General features: G+C 43.9%; 1 protein-coding gene across 2 annotated transcripts in view; it reads left to right on the forward strand.

Annotated features, from left to right (window-relative positions):
* RCN1 (reticulocalbin 1) overlaps positions 1-14,099 on the forward strand; it is a 17,236-nt gene extending 3,137 nt beyond the window's left edge. For both annotated transcript variants that reach the window (XM_015409694.1, XM_015409686.1), the window contains exons 3-7: positions 2,624-2,817; positions 4,342-4,520; positions 5,472-5,532; positions 13,319-13,518; positions 13,885-14,099. In XM_015409694.1, the coding sequence (XP_015265180.1) occupies positions 2,624-2,817; positions 4,342-4,520; positions 5,472-5,532; positions 13,319-13,518; positions 13,885-13,992 (742 nt within the window). In that variant the 3' untranslated portion in view covers positions 13,993-14,099. The remainder of the gene's footprint in view (positions 1-2,623; positions 2,818-4,341; positions 4,521-5,471; positions 5,533-13,318; positions 13,519-13,884) is intronic.
* Positions 14,100-20,137: the final 6,038 nt, after the last annotated feature.

The raw sequence follows: 20,137 nt of genomic DNA on the forward strand, positions 1-20,137 counted from the left end.
ATATTGCAGGTTTATACAGGAAATTCTTACTTTGTAGTATATGTTTCTGTGGTTGTCTTCTCTTTGAAGCCAATGAAAAAATGTTAGATTTCCCAGTATGGTCTGAGGAAACACAGTTCTACATGTTTGCTCAACATGCATTCTGATGCCATCAGTGGTACAAACTGCCCTACTATCACTCATGGCTAAACTACGTGTGATACTGGCATTTGTGATTAGACCTGTATATATGTAGTTTGGTCCTTAAAAGGAGAGTGGGAGGAATCTGGATCCACCTCTCCCCTGAGTGCTATAGCACTGATCCATTTTGGGGTGGGTGGGCAACAGCTGCATTTAAAGGCCAAATATATTACTGGATTTCCATTCACAGAATTCTGGTATCATGTGCACTTTGGCCCTCAGAACAGGATACTGAATAGACATGAAACATGTCCTAGTAAAACAGCACTGGTGACTCCTACTATTCTGCTTCCAGGTTTAGATCTCCTGGTCACTGAACATTATGTCATCTTCAGAAATGGGATAGGAGGGGTATCTTGTGAAAGTTCTCTTGTGGACATCATCTCCCTTATAAATAAAAGCCGAATGGTGGTGGCACTTCTCTAGAACATTCCACACGCTCCGAAATCAGTTCGCTCTCTGATCTGTCATTCAGAGGGTCTCCCTATCCATTGACTGCTTTGCCTCCAACATTCTAAACATTTTGCTAATCCTCTCCCCCCCATAGCCAGTCAGAACACAGAGGTTACTTGCATATGCAGCCTCATTGGCCTCTGCCTCGGAACACAGAAGTCGTTTGCATATGCGACTTGATTGGCTTTTGCCTCTAACATTCTAAACAGTTTTGCTGTTCTGAGGTAAAATGTGTCCAATCTCCAGGTGAGGGCTGGAGATCACTCAGAATTACAACTGCTTTCCAGATGGCAGAGATCAGTTCCCCTGGAGAAAATGGTGGGCTCTGTATCCTTATATGCTGCTGAGGTGGCCCCCGTATGACAGCCAATGTGATGTAGCAGTCAGGGCTTCAGAGCACGGGAGAGGCTGCAGGTGTGTGGGGTGGAAAGCTGAAGAGTGAGGGGGAAAAATAAAGGTAGGAGATAGGGTTGCCAAATTCAGGTGGGAAATTCCTGGAGATGTGAGAGATGGAGCCTGGAGAGGGTGAGGTTTCAGGAGGCGTGGGACCTCAGACAGGTACGAAGCCATAGACTCCACCCTCCAAACCAACTATTCCCTTCTGGGGAACCATTGTTGCCAATCTCCAGGTGAGGGCTGGAGATCACTCAAAATTGCAACTGTTCTTTAGGTAGCAGAGATCAGTTCCTCTGGAGAAAATGGTGGACTCAGTGTATGACACTGTCTAACCATCTCATCCTTTGCCGTCCCCGTCTTCTTTGACCTTCAATCTTTCCCAGCATCAGGGTCTTCTCCAGTGAGTGCTCCCTTCTCATTTGGTGGCCAAAGTATTTGAGCTTCAGTTTCATTATCTGGCCTTCCAGGGAACAGTCAGGGTTGATTTCTTTGAGGATTGACTGATTTGTTCTTCTTGCAGTCCAAGGGACTCTCAAGAGTCTTCTCCAGCACCATAGTTCAAAAGAATCTATTCTTCGGCGCTCGGCCTTCCTTATAGTCCAACTCTCACAGCCATACATGACTACTGGGAATACCATTGCTTTGACCATGCGGACTTTTGTTGGCAGGGTGATGTCTCTACTTTTTATCATGCTGTTTAGGTTCGCCATCGCTTTCCTCCCAAGGAGCAGGCGTCTTTTAATTTCATGGCTGCAGTCACAGTCTGCGGTGATCTGGGATCCCAGGAACGTGAAGTCTGTCACTACTTCCACGACTTCCCCTTCTATTTGCCAAGGAGTGATGGGGCCGGATGCCATGATCTTAGTTTTTTTGATGTTGAGCTTCAAGCCCACTTTTGCGCTCTCCTCTTTTACTCTGAGCAAGAGGCTCTTTAGATCCTCTTCACTTTCAGCCATTAGAGTGGTATCATCTGCATATCTGAGGTTGTTGATCTTTTCCCCAGCAATCTTAATTCCCGCTTGTGATTCATCCAGGCCAGCATTTCGCATGATGTACTCTGCATATATATTAAATAAGCAAGGCGACAATATACATCCTTGTCGTACTCCTTTTCCTATGCTGAACCAATCAGTTGTTCCATATCCGGTTCTAACTGTCGCTTCTTGGCCCTTATACAGGTTTCTCAAGAGACATGTGAGGTGGTCTGGTACTCCCATCTCTTTAAGGACCTGCCATAGTTTGTTGTGATCCACACAGTCAAAAGCTTTAGCATAGTCAATGAAGCAGAAGTAGATATTTTTCTGGTACTCTCTTGCTTTCTCCATAATCCAGCGAATGTTGGCAATTTGATCTCTAGTTCCTCTACCTCTTCGAAACCCAGCTTGTACTTCTGGTAGTTCTCTATCCACGTACTGTTGAAGCCTAGCTTGTAGGATCTTGAGCATGACCTTGCTAGCGTGTGATATGAGTGCAATTGTGCGATAGTTTGTTATAATATGTTATAATTAAGTAGTTTGATATTCAAGAAAATTCTTACATATAGATAGTAAGGGTTTGTTTTGCTTTGGATAAATAACTCCATGTGTTACTGCAGGAAAATTGTTGATCGAATCGATGATAACAAAGATGGCCTTGTCACGACAGAGGAACTGAAAAACTGGATCAAACGGGTCCAGAAACGCTACATCTTTGAAAATGTGGCTAAAGTCTGGAGGGATTATGACCTCAACAAAGACAATAAAATTTCCTGGGAAGAATACAAGCAAGCCACATATGGCTATTACCTAGGTAAGGGAAAAAAACAAATAATTATTAACTAACATAGCTCAGTGAACCTGCACTAGTCCTTGTGTGGTCTTCATTTCCTGTAATCTTTCAGCAATATTATATGTTTGATGCAGTTTGATCCAGGATCTTGCTCCAGATGCTAAGAAGAGGTGAGACACAAATGAACTCATAATGATGGTACAATCAGAAGTTTAGTTCCTATAGTGGCTGTAGACTTTTGGAGGGTTGCTCCATTCAGAAATTATTCAGAACTCTCTTTCCAGCCTGTGTTATTCAACATCTCATACCCAGTACTCCAAGTGTAGCTCCACATCCTTCCCTTCTTCCAGATTATTTCCATCACCGACTATATTAATAAACAATTCTGACAGGAAGATGGGGGAAAGGACAGGGCAGGTATGGGTCTGTACAGGTTGTAGTGACTCCTCTAGGCATGCAGAAAATATGATATTCAAAATGATATCTGCCTATTTGCCCAAACTGGTAGGATCCTAGGGCAATACATGCACCCTGGTCACATGTTGCCCCAAAATATTAGCAGGAAAGAGATGTCTGGGAGCGAATCTACAGCTTTGTTCAGTACTGGAAATTAGACTGAAAGGAAGCAAATGGTCTAGGGCCTAGAATTGGAATGAAATTGCTTGGAGGAACCTGAGGTGTGCCTCCTCCAAGCCGAGTTCTTCCTTCTCAGCATCCTTCAAGGTGTGAAGGGAGTTGCCCCACCACATCCTGAAGGGAGTTAAATGGTCCTTCGTCAAGGACACCCGTTTTGGATTTTGGTGGTTCAGAGTTGTTAGCAAGGATATAGGGCCTGATCTTCAATATATTTAAGACTGATTTGTAAGAAAATCAGGGCATTTTTAATAGCATTTGTTCTGGTTACTTTTTATCTTGCAATAACTGTAACAATGTAATCAGCATAGGTCAATCAGTGACACCCCCCCCCCTTTTAAAATCAAAGGTAAGGCATTTATTTATTTATTTACATTATTTAATAACTGGCCTTTCTCACTGGAACTCAAGGCAAATTATATTTGTTCCTTTGCCATGCTGACAAAGTCTGTTTACTTGTTTATAAGTAATAGTCACATAGTATTGAACTAGCCCTTTGGCCAGAACATTGATGTTCCTGAGGAATTACTGTACAAGGTCTGAAACAAAAGGGTAGGGAATCGGGTTCTCCATCTTCCATAAATGGCACCTTAGTATGCTTAGAACCATGCAGGGTGGGGCAAAAATGTACTAGGCAAGATATCCAAAATTCCATTTGGAGTCCTGTTTACAATAAATTGGTGTGTGTGTTGTGTTGTTTTTCTCTTCAGTCATTTCTTCTGTGTATGACCGGACTGAAAGAAAATTCTTTCTATTTCAATTCATGGAAGTGGCTGCAAGAACAGTAATTCAGTAGTGAGGGGGCATGCTGTGGGTATCTGGGGAGGAGGCCAGGTGGGAGGGTGTCACACAGGTCTTTTGCTCCGCTGCCTGTTTCTCTTTGTCACATGCTTCATTTATTCTGGCTCTCAGAAAATCAAGAAGAATTTCAAGATGGCACAGATCAGCACAGTTTTAAAAAGATGCTGCCCAGGGATGAAAGGAGATTCAGAACAGCTGACCTGGATGGCGATTCAGCAGCCACTCGGGAGGAGTTCACGGCTTTCCTTCACCCAGAGGAGTTTGAGCACATGAAAGACATTGTTGTTCTAGTAAGCAACTGCAAAGTCAATGTCCCTTCTTTTGATCTCCATTTACTAAACAGATCAGGAAGCAAGGCTTCCTAGACAATAGCAGCTGGCCATTTCAGCGGGAAGGAAAGCTATTTGTGGAATCTGGCTTTGCGTATTTAGAAAGTGACCTGTTTGGCTGAATGCAAATAGCTAGAGAGCTTGACGAGGAGGTAACAGATGAATTTATCCTTGTGGATCAGTTGTTTCTGCTAGGAGTGTTATCCTCATTGAATGTACTATGTGGGACAAGTAACTTGAAGTGGTCCCACACCTTGACCTGCCTTGAGACAAAGCTTGTAGCTCTTAGTCAAGTAGTGCTTGCTACCTTTCGGCCACCATGCTGCAATACTTCAAAGGTGCATAGTGGCTTTGGTTGGCATTACAGTTGCTTCAGTACAATAAGACAGGTCCACTCTAATTGTCCTTAAGACGAGAGAAAAGATTTCATGCATTTCTCCCCACATCTTCATTTTACTGCTCTGTAAGAAGTCTTTGTGCAAGGTAGCTACAGCAAATAGACCTCTTTGGCTGTGTACACCAGTCCTGATTCAGAAGCTTTTTAGAGCAAAATTGTCTTCATGACTTTACTTCTTTTTTTAAAAAAAGATTCAATGTTTATTCTTTTTTTCTATCCAGTTTGGAGAAGCCTTCTTTACTAGCCTCAGATGTCCATATATTCTTGTGGTACCTACACTCAACAGTTACAGAAAATTTTATATGTGACTAGTGACCCTTAGAATTTTAAGTATTTTGAATACATTTTACTTTCATTTTTGATACACTATAGATTGTTTATATGAGAGGTGGGAGCTATTTGTTAAAATATTTTAAAGACCTTGACGTCAGCTCAAAATGCAAACCACTTTATCATCAGTTTGGGCAACAATCACACAACTTTGTATAGACTGCCTCACCCAATTTCTTTTACAGGAAACCTTGGAGGACATAGACAAAAATGAAGATGGCTTTGTGGACCAAGATGAATACATTGGTAAGACATGGCATGGATATTCCAATACTGATTCTTAGACGCTTTTATTTTAGCTTTGGGCCATCTCCCTCTGTGGAAGTACACTCAGAGATTTGAGATGGCACATTCCTGCCTCACCTGCTAGGCATGGTAGTTTCACCTCTAAGCTTGACAGGTACCTGTGTGTAGGGTTAATGTTTGCATGGGACCTACATGCAGAAAATCCAGTGCATTGGCTGAAGCCACGTACAATCAGGAATCAGTTGCATGACTTAGGCCAGATGAAAACAATACTGCCATGTATGAGGACAGATAACATCCAGCGGGACATTCAGGAAATGTGAGCTTGCTCCTAATTTCCCTCTACTGAGGGAAAAGATGTCCAAAACAAGCCTTAGTAAACTGAGCAGTCAAAAATACTTTAAGTTGTAAAGAACACTGGCACACTTTCCTGGTTTTGGTGTAGGATTGGATTTAGTAATTCAAGCTTCCCCCTAAACAAAAAGAGAAAGAAAGGGGGAGAGAGAGAGAGATCATTTTCATACAAGCCCTATTCCCTAGTTTCATATTTGGGAAAGTATTCTTAATGATATTAGAGGTCCTACAGCAGGGGTGTTGAACTCATTTGTTATGAGGGCCAGATTTGACATAAATGAGACCTTGTTGGGTCGGGCCATGTGTGTCATAAAATGTAATGCCAGGTAGTGGAGATATAAACTTTATAAAGGACACAGACAAACACAATTAAAGATTTTTTAAGACTTTAAATAAAACATTCTTAAAACAATATGCTGTTTATTTAACAGTCTCCAGTAACTGAAACCTCTTGCTTTGAATTATTGCATCAAAATGTCTGTGCTGCAGCAATCTTGACTATGCTGTTCAGGTGTGTATCTGTAAGCTGCAAACCTACTTTTAATTTATTGCCAGTCATTACGGAAATTTCATTCTCAGTGTTCTGAGCCTAGGACCCAGGGGAGAACATGAGAAGGTATCCTGACACAGACTGAGGGCTATGTGTTTGTCTACAAAACGTCTTCCACAGAGAAATAACTACAACTTCCCACAAAGGAAATGTGCTGGGTGAACTTGGTCTGGACACACACACTCTCACCCTAATCCACCTTACTGGCTTGTTATTATTCCTCCTCTAAAATAGTTCACATTGCTTTCTTTCTGAGAAAGACTGGATTATGAGGGCATGAATGCAGTGAAAGGGGGGAGGGAACCCAGTTACACCCAGGAGAGCCCTGGCATAAAGAGCCCAACAAAACACACACTGTAGCAAGGCACACAAAAACTCATACCTTGAACAAAACTTTATTGGTCTTAAAGGTGCTTGATATTTCTCCCTTGTGATTGAGACTGCCCAGCAAAGCAAGCTCTCCCTAATTCCCTCCTTCCCTTCAGGGAGGAGCCTCAGCCATTGGAAGGAAAGAAAGGCTTCCCTTTGTCTCCTGCAGCCTGGCCAGGAAGCAAGCTCTGGCTGTACCCTCCCTCCCCCTGGGAGGAGGAGGGGGAAAAGCCTCAGCCAGGACTAGCCTCTCTCAATTGCACAGGAGAGGCTTGCCTATCTATCTCTCCTGTGCGATTGAGAGAGACTAGTAAAACAAGCTGGGATGTGGCAGCAGCAGCAGAACTGGAAAATGAAGCAGGAAACAGCGAGGGTCTTGCGGGCCAGATTGATCCGGCCCACGGGAAACCTCTGTTACAGGGTTTCCAGATGCTACTGTCTTACCATGGTACTCCAAAAACTGTCTCTGAGTCCCTCCCCATGAGATCCATGTACTTTGGCCAGGGAGCCTCGATCGATGTGGACTTAGGCACCCTGGGAATTCTGCAGACCTGTAAAGGATGACTAGCAATGGAATCCTAAACAGAGTTACACCCTTTTAAGCTAATGGACTTAGAAGGGTGTAACTGCTTTATTTATTCATTCATTCATTCATTCAATTTATACCTCGCCCTCCCCATGAGCAGGCTCAGGGTGGCTTACAGTAGTGGCACCAGTTGCCAATAAAACCATATAAAACATATAAAACAGTACTAAACAAATAAAACCATACAATTATAAGGTGCTATTGGTTATCCTTACAGCGGTGCGCTACAGATGCCTCCAACAGCTGAGTTCCAGTTCAGTGTCGTCCTGAGTCACTCGATGGAATGAGCCAGATGTTAGAGCTAAGGGCCGGGCTCATTGATGGTAATAGTGGGGGCGGCTCCTAGTTGAAGGCCTGGTGGAAGAGCTCTGTCATGCAGGCCCTGTGGAACTGTAAAAGATCTCGCAGGGCCCTGATCTCTTCCGGTAGCTCGTTCCACCAGTAAGGAGCCAGCACTGAAAAGGCCCTGGCCCTTGTCGCAGCAAGCCTGGCATCCTTGAGGCCTGGGAGGGTCAACCGATTCTGTGACCCTGACCGCAGTGCCTTCAGCACAGGCTGGATGTGTTGCCCTCTAGGTATGCCCATCAGCAGCCTGGCCGTGGCATTCTGCACTAGCTGAAGCTTCTGAATTTGTGAAAAGGGCAGCCCCATGTAGAGTTACAGTAGTCCAGTCTCGAGGTGACCGTCGCATGGATTACTGTGGCCAGGTCGTTGCGGTTGAGGAAGGGAACCAACTGTCTAATCAGCCAAAGATGGTAAAAGGCCGACTTAGCTGTGGCTGCTACCTGGACTTCCATTGTTAAGGAAGAATCCAGGAGCACTCCCAAACTCCTAACCTCCAGCACTGGCACCAGTGGCACCCCACCAAAGGTCAGGAGTGGGGTCCCCACCCACGCACCGCCCCGGCCCACACACAGGACCTCCATCTTCGCCTGATTACTCTGTTAAAGTTGCTTTTCTGTGGGGCATGTGATATGTGCAGTAGCTTTTACTGTAGTAGTGAAAGCAGTTGGTTTTGGTTATTAACATGTTCAAGATTCATTACAATATTTGTGTAGTTCTTCCTCACAATAACTCAGCAATGCAGATCACTATAAGATGGTCTGGTAATGGAATTTGTTACTCTATGTAGTCTAAGTATATCTGCATGTTTCCATATTTTTAGCATTGTTATTTTACTTTTCTTTGTTCCTCACATTCTGCGTGGGCACAAGTCATTTTAAATAAGTGCTTGCATTCAGCTTTCAGAAGTCTGAACTGCCCCATTGATGTACATGCCTTCTGGTTAAGTCTCTTGCTTAGTTTTGTGTGACTTGAATGCTTGAATAATCAGAATGGACATCTACCAAAGCTGGACCAGTAAAAGATTTTGCCTTACTTCTTATTTCCTAGCCTTCACAAACACATAAAACCTAAGATATGTATCATCTCCCCAGCTTTTCTTTGACCAAATCAGTCTTGGTAGGCTATGAGCTTAAGCAACGGAATGGCAGTCAAAAATCCACTCAAAATCATCTGCCCTGTGTTTTTCAGCTCACAGGCAAAAGATGCAACAGCAAAGCAGGTTTGGGAGGAGGGGGCTTTTGAGTGAATATAAGAGCCCTGGTGAATCAGAGTGAATTAGATACCCTCAGAGGTACTACAAACAGGGCATGGGGTGGTAATGCCTGTCTCTGCTACCCTCAGCAGCTTTTGAAGATGTCTGATAGCCACTGATGAACCTATCCTCCATGAATTTGTGTAATCATCTTGTGGCAGTGAAAGCACATTAATTAGGTGTTGCATGCAGAAATACTTCGTTTGAAGAAGGGTGGGGAAATATCAGAAGAAAAATACAACCACCCTACCACTTGCTGTTCCTTTGCTTACACTCTCAGTGTTCCAAGTCTGCATTGGAGGGCTGAAAATGAAAAAAATGTCATAGGAAAGGTGCATATCGATGTGCTCAGAAGACCAATTCAGATGGTTAGCGCAACTGGGCCTCCATTCCTCATGGTAGAAAAACATGTCTGTGGAGAGAGGGTTCTGCCAACCCTATATACTGAATAAAGGAGGAATCTTCTGAATGCATAACAATGAAATAGACTGCTCCCAGTTCTTGCATTTCTAAAATACCATGGGCCTTTGCTCCAGAGTACTTAGTGCTTAGGAGTCAAAGGGGGAATTAATCAAGATGTACTTCTTTTGCACAGAGGGTTTTCTTCTTAAAAGCCTCTCTAAAAGCTGTCCAGTTTCATGTAGGTGATTTTGTTTCCCTGAGTTTCTTTGTGCCTTTTATTCACTGTCCCAGTCATACTCATTTACTTCTGATGTTATCCACACAGACACTTGCTGGCAGAGACAAGATGCACAGTTGCTCTGGGTCCTTTTCCCTCCCCTACTTCTGAACCTAGCATAAAAGATTGTGTTTGCATCTTAAGAGGGGATCTTGAAAGAGCTGTGACTCTCTGTCTTCTACAGTCTTAGAAGAAACTCAGTGGCGAGAGGCATTCAGGGCCAAAGTTCTCCTTTACTAGTCTCCTTTACATTTTATCAGAATGTTTCTCTGTCAGATGAGATAGATAGCAAAGGTGATGAAACAACATAGACCCTTATCAAAATGCTACATCAATGTCATAGCAAATAAAATACGGCTTTAGGAGTATAAGCCGAAGCAGAGATCCAAGCAAGTTGTCTACATCATATGTAAGAGCTGGATAGAATAGTAAATGAGATGTTTTTCACCCTTGAGACGTGTAGTCACACTTTCATATAGGGTACAGATAAATTAGGGTTCTGACACCTCTGCACACAGCCACAATCACTGTGAAAAGTGGGCATGGCACCTCTCTCCTCCACAATGCACATAATGTGCAGTGCAGATACTCAGCATGGAGACCTTTGCACTTACTTGCTTGCTTTACACCAGAAGTATCGAACTCATTTGTTACAAGGGCCAGATCTGACATAAATGTCTCTTTGTCGGGCTGGGCCATGTGTGCCATAAAATGTTATGCCAGGTACTGGAGATAGAGACTGTATAAAGGACAGCAGCTGGTAAGCTCCAAGCTGGTGTGTCCTCACTGCAAGGCCCTCTGGGGTGGGAGGGGGGTACAGAGGAAAACCCATAGAGGCGGACTGGAGAGGCAGCACTGCAGTGCTCGGCAGATGCTCCCACAATGCTTGACTGCTGCAGGTGAGGTTGTTATGCTGTGCTAAAGCCATAATGGAGTGGCTCTGCACACTCCCCCCCCCCAGCACTCCCTCCCTTGCGTGTTGCTCACGGGTCGCATAAGAGCCCTGGACGGGCTGGATCCACCCTCTGGGCCTTATGTTTGACACCCCTGCTTTACACAGTTCTTTTCTGTCAATAAAGGAGATGCAGAAGACCATGGAAATCAACATTCACACATACAGGCCTTTGCTTGGAGCATGCACATGACACATAACGTTGGGGGTAGGGATTAATGCTTCTTCACCATGTCAGGACTGTCATTGCATGGGTTAACATACCTGGACGAGAACCATTTCTCTCATACTTTCTTGTGTCACAGTGAAGAGCCATAATATAGTCAATAGCCAGAGGAATATGGTTGATGTCAATCTGTGGACACCCAAAAGTCCTAGACACCATGATCCTCCATGTCAATTTAGTGACTTTATTTCCATGGTGTGACTTGAGCCTTGCAAATAAGCTACAAGCCTCCATAACCATTTTACTATCCTGCCCACCCACAACTTCCTGATGTAGGTAATTCGTTGCACATCAGCAATCTGAAAATAGAGAACAAACTATTTGTGATTTACAATGTTACCTGGAGGCACTTCTTATTTATCATAGGCCAGTGGCTGTTTTCAAGTCTAATTTGATTGTTGCATGGGGAAGGGGATCTCAGGGTGGTCAGTGAAGAATTGCTTCTGTTAGCTGACTGGGTTAATCTTCGTCTTGTTCTAGTAGGGTCTTGACAAGGCAGTGGGCCGGTTCTCAAACTGTGGCCACATAGATAATGGAACAGACTAAAGCAGCAAATCTAGTTAACTGGAAAGAAAGTCGTTTGTGGGATTTCCCTCAGATATTGAATCTTGGGGCAGGAGTCCTATTTAACATGGTGATTAGTTTGGAATTCCAAATAAGAGAACAGTGAGCATAGCAGAATGCTGCGTGAAGATAAATAAGTGAATAAAGCTGCCACCTGTCTGGAGAGGAACACAAAACACACATTCACAGATTAAAGCAAAGAACAAAGCAGCACTTGTGAACAGATTCAGGATGAAGCTCCTCACAGTGATGTTCAGCTGAAAGCAGGGGAATGAAGGGCGGGAGAGAGTTTTTAATGCAAGCACCCTTCTTCCTTCCTGCAATGTGGCCCAATATTAAGTTGGTACTATGTGAGGGCTAAGCATGAAGCCGTTCAAAGTGCAGAGATCTGCTGTCAGGGAGTATATGCTGGAACTCCTCCCTCCCATATGGTTGTGCTGTGTGTAGTTTGCCTATTGATGGGCTCAGGTTGGTTGGACTCTGTAAAGTGATATGCATGTGGAATCCCACTTCCAAACATGGCTTAACGTCTCCAAATCATGGCATCTGTGAATAACTGACATACACATGCTAAGTCTCTCAGTTCTCGCTTATACCCAGAATTGAACTTTGTTGGTCTTGGAGGTGGCACTGGACTCAAACTTAGTTCTCACAATTGCTTGTTAACGCTTGTATTTGACTGCTAATTTGCTGCTGTTCACAGGTGCTTTAATCCTATCTCAACTATAACTGCTTTAATCCTATCTCAGCTATACTCTGCCCTGTTACTTATGCATCTTGGCTCTAACTAACCCTTCCTGGCAACTAATCTCCCCACCACCACCTATATGTAAGGCTAGAGGAAAAACTATTTGAAGAAGTGTGCATGCACATGAAAGCTTATACCCAGAATTAAACTTTGTTGGTCTTAAAGGTGCCACTGGACTCAAACTTTCTTCTGTTGACTTACAGAATATCGCATTAATTCATGTTCTTAACTAAGCAACAACAAAATCAATCTGGAAATGTTTCTATGAAATAATGAGGGTTGGTAATGTGAGCTAGCCCTTAACTATAATCAAGAATGGGAACGGTAGTAGTTTCTCTCCTTGTAACTCTCCCCACTTGCCTATGAATGGTCCTTGCCCTTCCTCAACAGTCCTTAAGAACATAAGAACATAAGAGATGCCAATGTTGGATCAGGCCAAAGGCCCATCCAGTCCAACACTCTGTATCACACAGTGGCCAGAAATACCAGTGCCATCAGGAGGTCCAACAGTGGGGCCAGGACATTAGAAGCCCTCCCACTGTTGACCCCCCCAAGCACCAAGATGACACAGCATCACTTGCCCCAGAGTCCTTATCTATACCTTGTGGCTAATAGCCACCGATGGACCTCTGCTCCGTATGCTTATCTAATTCCCTTTTGAGTCCTTAATAGTTTGATATTATGTCTGCTCTGAGATTAACTTCAGTTCACAGGAAACAAGTTTCATCTCTAAAATGGGCTCTGTAATCAAATCAGGGTTGCAGATCCTAGGTCAGGAGCAACCTTGGTTTGTATTAATCATAGTGTAGATAGAGTACTGAACCATGCAAAGGAAATGGGGAGAGAATATGATTGGGGAAGTGCAACCATGCAAGGCATTTCTGATTGCTTAAGGGATGGTTTGTGTAGGAATCTGCAGGAACCATGCATTTTCCAACCTACTTAATATTCTTCTGTTTGTAAAGTTTGGCATCTGTGCATTTTGGGGACAGAGGACAGATTCATCTAGAAGAAGCCAGAGATCCCTCTTCGTACACAAGTTATCTTATTCTCTTGTAATGCTCTTCATGTTAAGTTCATGTAGAGTGTCTGCATCTTCAAATATTTTGCAAGATAAATATGAATTTGAAATGTGCTATCAGTGGTATTTCCCGTTTCCAGCTGATATGTTTGCACATGAAGATGGTGGTCCAGAGCCTGACTGGGTAATAACTGAACGTGAACAATTTGCGGATTTTCGTGATCTAAACAAGGATGGGAAGATGGATAAAGAAGAAATTCGGCACTGGATCCTCCCACAAGATTATGATCATGCTCAAGCTGAAGCCAGGCACTTAGTCTATGAATCGGATGTTGACAAGGTACCTAGTTCCCTTGCGGGTTTCTTGGACTAGATTATTGGTCTAATTGGTTCTTTTTTACATAATGTCAACCTGCCAGTAGTTGAGCTTTAGTACCTTCCCCTCCTAATAGACACTGAGTGGAGATTTATAAAACTTTTTAATTACAGGAATGCTGATGAATTTAGAAAACAAAAACAAACATAGTGAATTCAGAAAGATTCAAATTTTAGACCCAAATAATTTGAGTTTTCAACATTTATATTGATTCAGAGATGAGAATGTACATTTTAGTGGAAAACTTTTGTTTTGTTTTTAGACACAGCACCAAAGTTGCTTGGTATTCTGTATCTCTTATAAAGGCTTTACTTTGTGTCATCTTTCCAGAATCAAATGTTAACCAAAGAAGAGATCCTTGACAACTGGAACATGTTTGTTGGAAGCCAAGCTACAAATTATGGTGAAGACCTCACAAAAAACCATGATGAGCTATGATATTCTTTGGAAAGCAAATACAGCAAAGACTTAGGGCTGGTTTTCTAGACATTACCAAAATAACTGGTTGTGTATGCTACATTATTTTTTCCAAGTTACCCCCCCCCCCCAAAAAAAAGCATTTCTGTTAGCACTATGGAATGCAATTGCTGCCACTTTTTTTTAAACTTCATGTCTGTGTAAATTTCCATGTAAGGTGGCGAAAGTGCTTCTTCCCACCTCAGTTCTAAATACATGGACTTGGAATTCTCACAGAAATTAGAGGGACTTGGAGGCAAAACACGGGATCCCCAGACTCACATGATTTGCCTGTCTTAAGGGTTGTGCTACTTCCACTCATATAAACAGACTCCTTGCACACTGAAAACTAACATTTCAAGCCTAGAATTTTCTCCCTGATGTGCTGGGTTTTTATATTCAAGGAATTTTTCTTATGCATTCAAACATTTGATTCCCATGTAAAGTAGAGTCCAGCAACAAATGAGGAGTTACTGCTTGGGTACGCCTGCCTTTTATTCCAAATATGTGTGGTTAGATTCGGGGAGCCAGGTCCTGAATGCCCACTGTGCACTTGTCAGCTGAAAAATGGTCAATGCAGCAGTGAAGGGTACCTTGTAGCACCCTTTCCCCTTTAGCAAATGATGCCATAGAACTCACTGACAGCTGAGGGGGGGGGTTTAGACATCTTTCTTTTTGTTTCTGCATTTCTGGAAATACAGCAAAGATCAATCCTGCAGTTTTGAAGGGGGGAGGGAATGCATATTTAACCAGGTCTGTGCATCACATCTTTGCAAGCACAAAGAGAAGTGGCTTTTAAAAAAATTATTCCCCCCCATTGCAAATGGGGTTAGTGGTGCTGAAAGATGTGAAGAATACCTTGGGGTGGGGAAATTAGTAAGCAGGCCTTTGAATACTTGACATTATGCAGTTTGGGACAGCTATTTTTCACTAAGGGTCAGTTTATACTACAGTCAAATAAGAAATATCTTCTGTGTGGTGGGATGTAGGTGGAATATGCGAACATCTGAAGCCAGCTATCCTTCAATTTAAAAGAAGTCAAACTGTGGTTGGAAGGATTCTTAGAATGAAACGAATTAAGCTAACCCTGCCCCTGCACACACCTTGGATTGCATTCTGTGATCTATTATTAGGAAGATTAGGAATCCGTTCTACCCTCCTTTCCTCCCCCTGTACTTCCTTCTGGCCTGGAAAAGTTGATTTCCTATGTTCTGAGAAACACATAGACCCAACAGCCACACAGGAAAGGAAAAGCTGCATTGAGGAAGGGGTAGGGGCAAAACACCCTGTTTTGTTTCCTCCACAAGCAGCAGCTCCACTGCCGCAAGATACAGGACTGTGATTCCCCCTACAGCCTTCGAACCTGTTTTGTGGATCCCATAACCCCAGGAATCAATACTTCCAGTGTTGGAACTGCTGGCAAAATGGGAGTCTAGCTCGCAACCCTCAGTGCCTTTCACGGACAGATTTCAGGATCTATGTTCCTGTGTAATGTGTAGCAGCCCTCCACTTCTACTTTGTAAGCATATTTCCTTTAAAATGTAGACCTTCTCTTTCTGCTGCATTCAATGAAGAAGCTCTTGTAGGTAGGGGAACTCTACGTGTGCCTTGGAGCTCCTGCCTTGGTGCAGAAGAATTGTTTTCATTGGGAACCAACACATCTTTCAGGAGCATTTTTGTAACAGCATCACCAGCCTCTGTGACGTATTTCTGCTCAAATGCATATCCAGAGCAGAGCTGCTATTTTCTGTATTTGTCACACATTTTGGTAAAGCAACACATTTCATTTTTACAGTGAGATTTTGCTGAATTGTTTATTCCATGTGGATAATGGTAATTCCACAGTGGAAAGAAAAGCTTAACACATTTCCAAATTCTGCCATTTATTGGAGACTTGAGAGCCTTTGCACTTCTATCTCACAAGGAGAGGCTGTATGTGGCATAAAGTTCTGTTTGTTCCTGTTGCTTGTGTGTGTGTGTGCGTGTGCGTGCGAAGAGAGAAAGATGCATTGCCACTTTAAGGAGATCTTCAGCTACTACATGCTTTTAAGCTTTGCTGCATTTCATAATACTTATGAGTTGTTATATGTACAAATGCATTTTTACCTGTATTGACTTGAAGGTATAAATAATAAACGTAACTGTCTTTTGTATACTTTGAAGACCTTAAAAGTCATAATTGTGAAGCTTTTTAGAGAAATTTTGGCCCAGGTCACACGAGAGGCTTTGATCCGTGAGAGGGATGGATCGGGGGCGCATCAAGCGGGCGCGATCACGCTGCAACATCTGGGAAGCGGCGCGCACCCATCCTCGATCCGTCTCTTCCGGCCGAAGATGCGGATTAAAAAAACCCTACAAAACACTACTACTTATCTGAAAATCCGCAGCAGGGCCGGCGCGCCCGTCTCCGGCAGCATGCGAGGCCCCTGGCCAAACTGCGCAGGTGCACACATGCGCAGTGGGCTGCCTCGCTCTCCTTCCTGTGGCTTCCCCCCCGGCATCTGATCATGCCGGGGAGCAACTGCGCGGCGGCTCAGAGGATCTGTCTGATCCTGCAACCGCACTTCTCTTTTGATGCGGCTCAAAAAAGCCGCACTTCAGCCACACCTTTTCCCCCAGTGTGACTGGGGCCTTTGTTGAATCCTAGCTATTTTACTTTCTGAAGAAACACATCTGATTTCTTTGGTGCTGTTGTTGGAAATGGTGCTTCTAGTTCCCCACAATAGTGCAGCTTCAGAGACCAAATCAAATATGTGTTACTTTTTAAGATATGTCTTGTTCTTCCTCTGAGTAGCTTAGACCTAATTAAGATAATTAATTGCAGTTGTGTTTGCCACAAGGCTATACTCTGTTTTGCTACTTATAATTATAAACTGTAAAGAGAAAGCTGGGGTTTCCACTTTCCCAGTTCTGGAGACCTCCCAGAAATGTTCCCTGCCTCCTGCCCTCCCAAATGGAGCAGCTTTCGGAGAATGGCGTCTATCAATGCCTGGCTGTCACATAGAGGTTTTTGAAATTCCTAAACTGTTATAGTATTAGTTCCTGTTCTAAAACAGGAAGAGACATTTTAGAAGTCTCCAATTACCCACCCCAATGCTCACAGGGATTGCCAGCCGAGGGCTCGTGTTTATTATCCTAGGGAAAACACATTGTCGATCTATGTTGGAGAACCACATTTCAAGATCACCAGTGAGAGCTACAGATTCATTGCTGATAGGGGAAGTTTCTAGCATAGTCCACCATGAGAGTAGCCAGTGAAATGATGTGGCGATACTAAATGGATGCCATTGTGGAATGGCAATCCAAGGGGGACAAGGGCCCCATTCCTTTACTGGTAGGCATTGTGTGGTGGCCCTGGAACCAAGAGATAGTCAGGTCAACAGAGGCCCCGGGCACACGGGCCGGATATCGTGGGTGGGAGGCGTGGCTAATTGCCCTGGTGCAATTTGATCAGCGATTACACTATCAGACGCGCCGGCAGCACAGCACGGGTCCTTCCCTTGGTGCCAGTGGGTAAACGAGGGACTGGAGGGGAATGCCGTGCGCTGGCGCGATCACACCACGGGCGTCTGGAGGCAGCCAGTGGCAAATGTTTACTGGTACCTTGGAGGTACTAGTTTTTAAATGTGCATTGTCGGCGGTAAGCCACGGGTGCGCTCCACTTCCCAGATGTTGGGGTGTGATCGCGCTCGGATAATCCGCCCACCTTCCGTGCCTCTCCCGCTGCAACTTTGCCGTGTGACCGGGGCCACAGTACAGGTTCATGGTTGCTGACTGGCCAGGGCCATCTTGCAAAGGCTTTTGGAGCTGGCCTATGCCCCCAGGAGATTGATGGCCTGTGCAGGTCACATGCCTACATAGTGTTGGGCACAGCCTGCAGCTCTTCTATGCAACAGGTGTCAGCAAAGCCATATGCCCCTTACTTGACTGCCTTCTGCAAAGTCCTGTTTCACTGGATGTTGCTGCATAAAAGTAGTAAGTTGTTTTAGAAGCTAGTGACACCTAGGGAGGTAAAGAGCAAGTGTCAGCCTGCTTGTTGTGATTGGATGCAACATCAGTGTCATTGGTTGGAGGAAAAGAGTACACATTTGCCTGCAATCTGCTGCTGCCTCCTGTAAAACTCCATGCCTATCAGATTGGCTAGGATACTAAACCACAAATTTTGGATCCATGCCAGAACCACTTGTTTGCCTTGTGTATACCCACTGCATGTTTGTACACACGGGTCTCTCCTTCACAGTGTATATATACAGACAGTAGAACAAAACTGTGATGTATAAATCGATTCTCAGAGTCTCGCAGTCTCGTCTGGATGCTAACCAGGTTGGTACCAGTGTTCCCTCTAAGCTGAGTTAGTGTGAGCTAGGTCACAGTTTTTTAGCCTCCGGCTCACACATTTTTGTCTTCGCTCAGGAAGGAGGGCTCCAGAGCAAACTGATTTATGTAGGAGCCAAATTGCTTGCTCACAACTGTAATGCCAGTGGCTCACAAAGTAGAATCTTTGCCCACAAGACTCCACAGCTTAGAAGGAGCATTGGTTGGTACCTATTTAGTTTTAACAATAAATAGCACAATTTGATTTCAGACCATTCTGTAGGAACCCCAGAGCAGTCTACTCTGCATGTTCAGGTGATTTTCATCACATCTCATTCCTACCACAGTTGATCATGGTCCCCAAAGTGCTTCCTTTGAAGACTGAAAAACTCTGTGGGGTAATGTTTCATAAGATTAGACAGGTTGCCACTAGGGGTGTGCACCCCCCCCACCCCCCAGTGTTTCTTAAGTTTGGGTATATTGAACCCCCAAAACATCCCAAATTGCAGTAACAGTATGGTATTCGGATTCAATAAATATTGAGAATCACCTTTTTTTTAACTCCATTACAGCCAGTTTGGTGTAGTGGTTAAGTGTGTGGACTCTAATCTAGGAGAACCAGGTTTGATTTCCCCACTCCTCCACTTGTACCTGGCTGGATGACCTTGGGCAAGCCACAGTTCTGGCACAGCTGTTCTTGAAAAGGAGCAGTTTCTGTCAGAGCTCTCTCAGCCCCACCTGCCTCACAGAGTGTCTGTTGTGGGGAGGGGAAGGGAAAAGAGTTTGTAAGCCACTCTGAGACTTCTTTGGGTAGTGAAGGGCGGGGTATAAATCCAATCTCTTCTTTTTCCATTATACCCTATGGGGACCATTATAGTCAATGGTCCCCACAGGGTATAATCAAGAATTGATCCAGGAGGCTCTGGGGATGGTGTTTTTTGAGGCAGAGGCACCAAATTTGCAGCATAAATGGTGCCTCTCCTCAACTCCCCCCCCCCAAGTTTCAGAAAGATTGGACCATGGGGTCCAATTCTATGGGCCCTCAGAGAAGGTGCCCCCATCCATTGAAACCAATGGAGGGGAAAAGGTGTTTAAAGGAATTGCAATCCCTTTAAATGCCTTGTCCAAGTTGTGTGAGTGTCACAACTCCAAAGGTGTTTAAAAGTATTGCTGTATAAGTTTATTGTCTTAGCCATAGGCCATAACAAAATACATCAGACTATAAAATGGTAATATAATTTTTTTAAAAAAATATCAGTATACTCCTATACTCTTTCTACTTTACATTAAATACTAAACTCATTCTGATTTTCCTTGTTGCTAAGGCAAATAATGCCATTTTGCTAGAGACATAGTGGTCAAGGTCCAAGAGTAAAAATTTTACCAGATCCAGATCGGAGAGTCCATTACGCTGCAGAATAATAGGGATGATGTACTTTAGCCTAGGGGCTTCATGGCATGGGCATCTCAGAGTATAATGTACAATACCATCAACTTCCCCAATATCACAAATACCAAGTCTAAGGGGGGGGGGGCAGGGATACCAAAGACACGTCCAGACCTGATCATTGAGGGCATGGATTGAAATCTTAAAGCTGTAAAAGCCGATCTTAATTCCAGGCTGGTTAACTTCTCGAACTACAGGGACCTAAGCCCATCCTTTTTGAAGTGTTTAAAAGTACCGCAATCCCTTTAAACACCTTTTCCAAGGGGTGAATTCATCCAGAAGGCATTTAAAGGGACCACTCTCCCTTTAAACATCTTCTCCAAGCCCTTTAACTTTGGCTATCCAGTGGTCCCAAAAAATCCTTAA

The sequence above is a fragment of the Gekko japonicus genome, unplaced genomic scaffold (assembly GCF_001447785.1).
Source record: "Gekko japonicus isolate JY-2015 unplaced genomic scaffold, Gekko_japonicus_V1.1 scaffold113, whole genome shotgun sequence".
NCBI lineage: Eukaryota > Metazoa > Chordata > Lepidosauria > Squamata > Gekkonidae > Gekko > Gekko japonicus.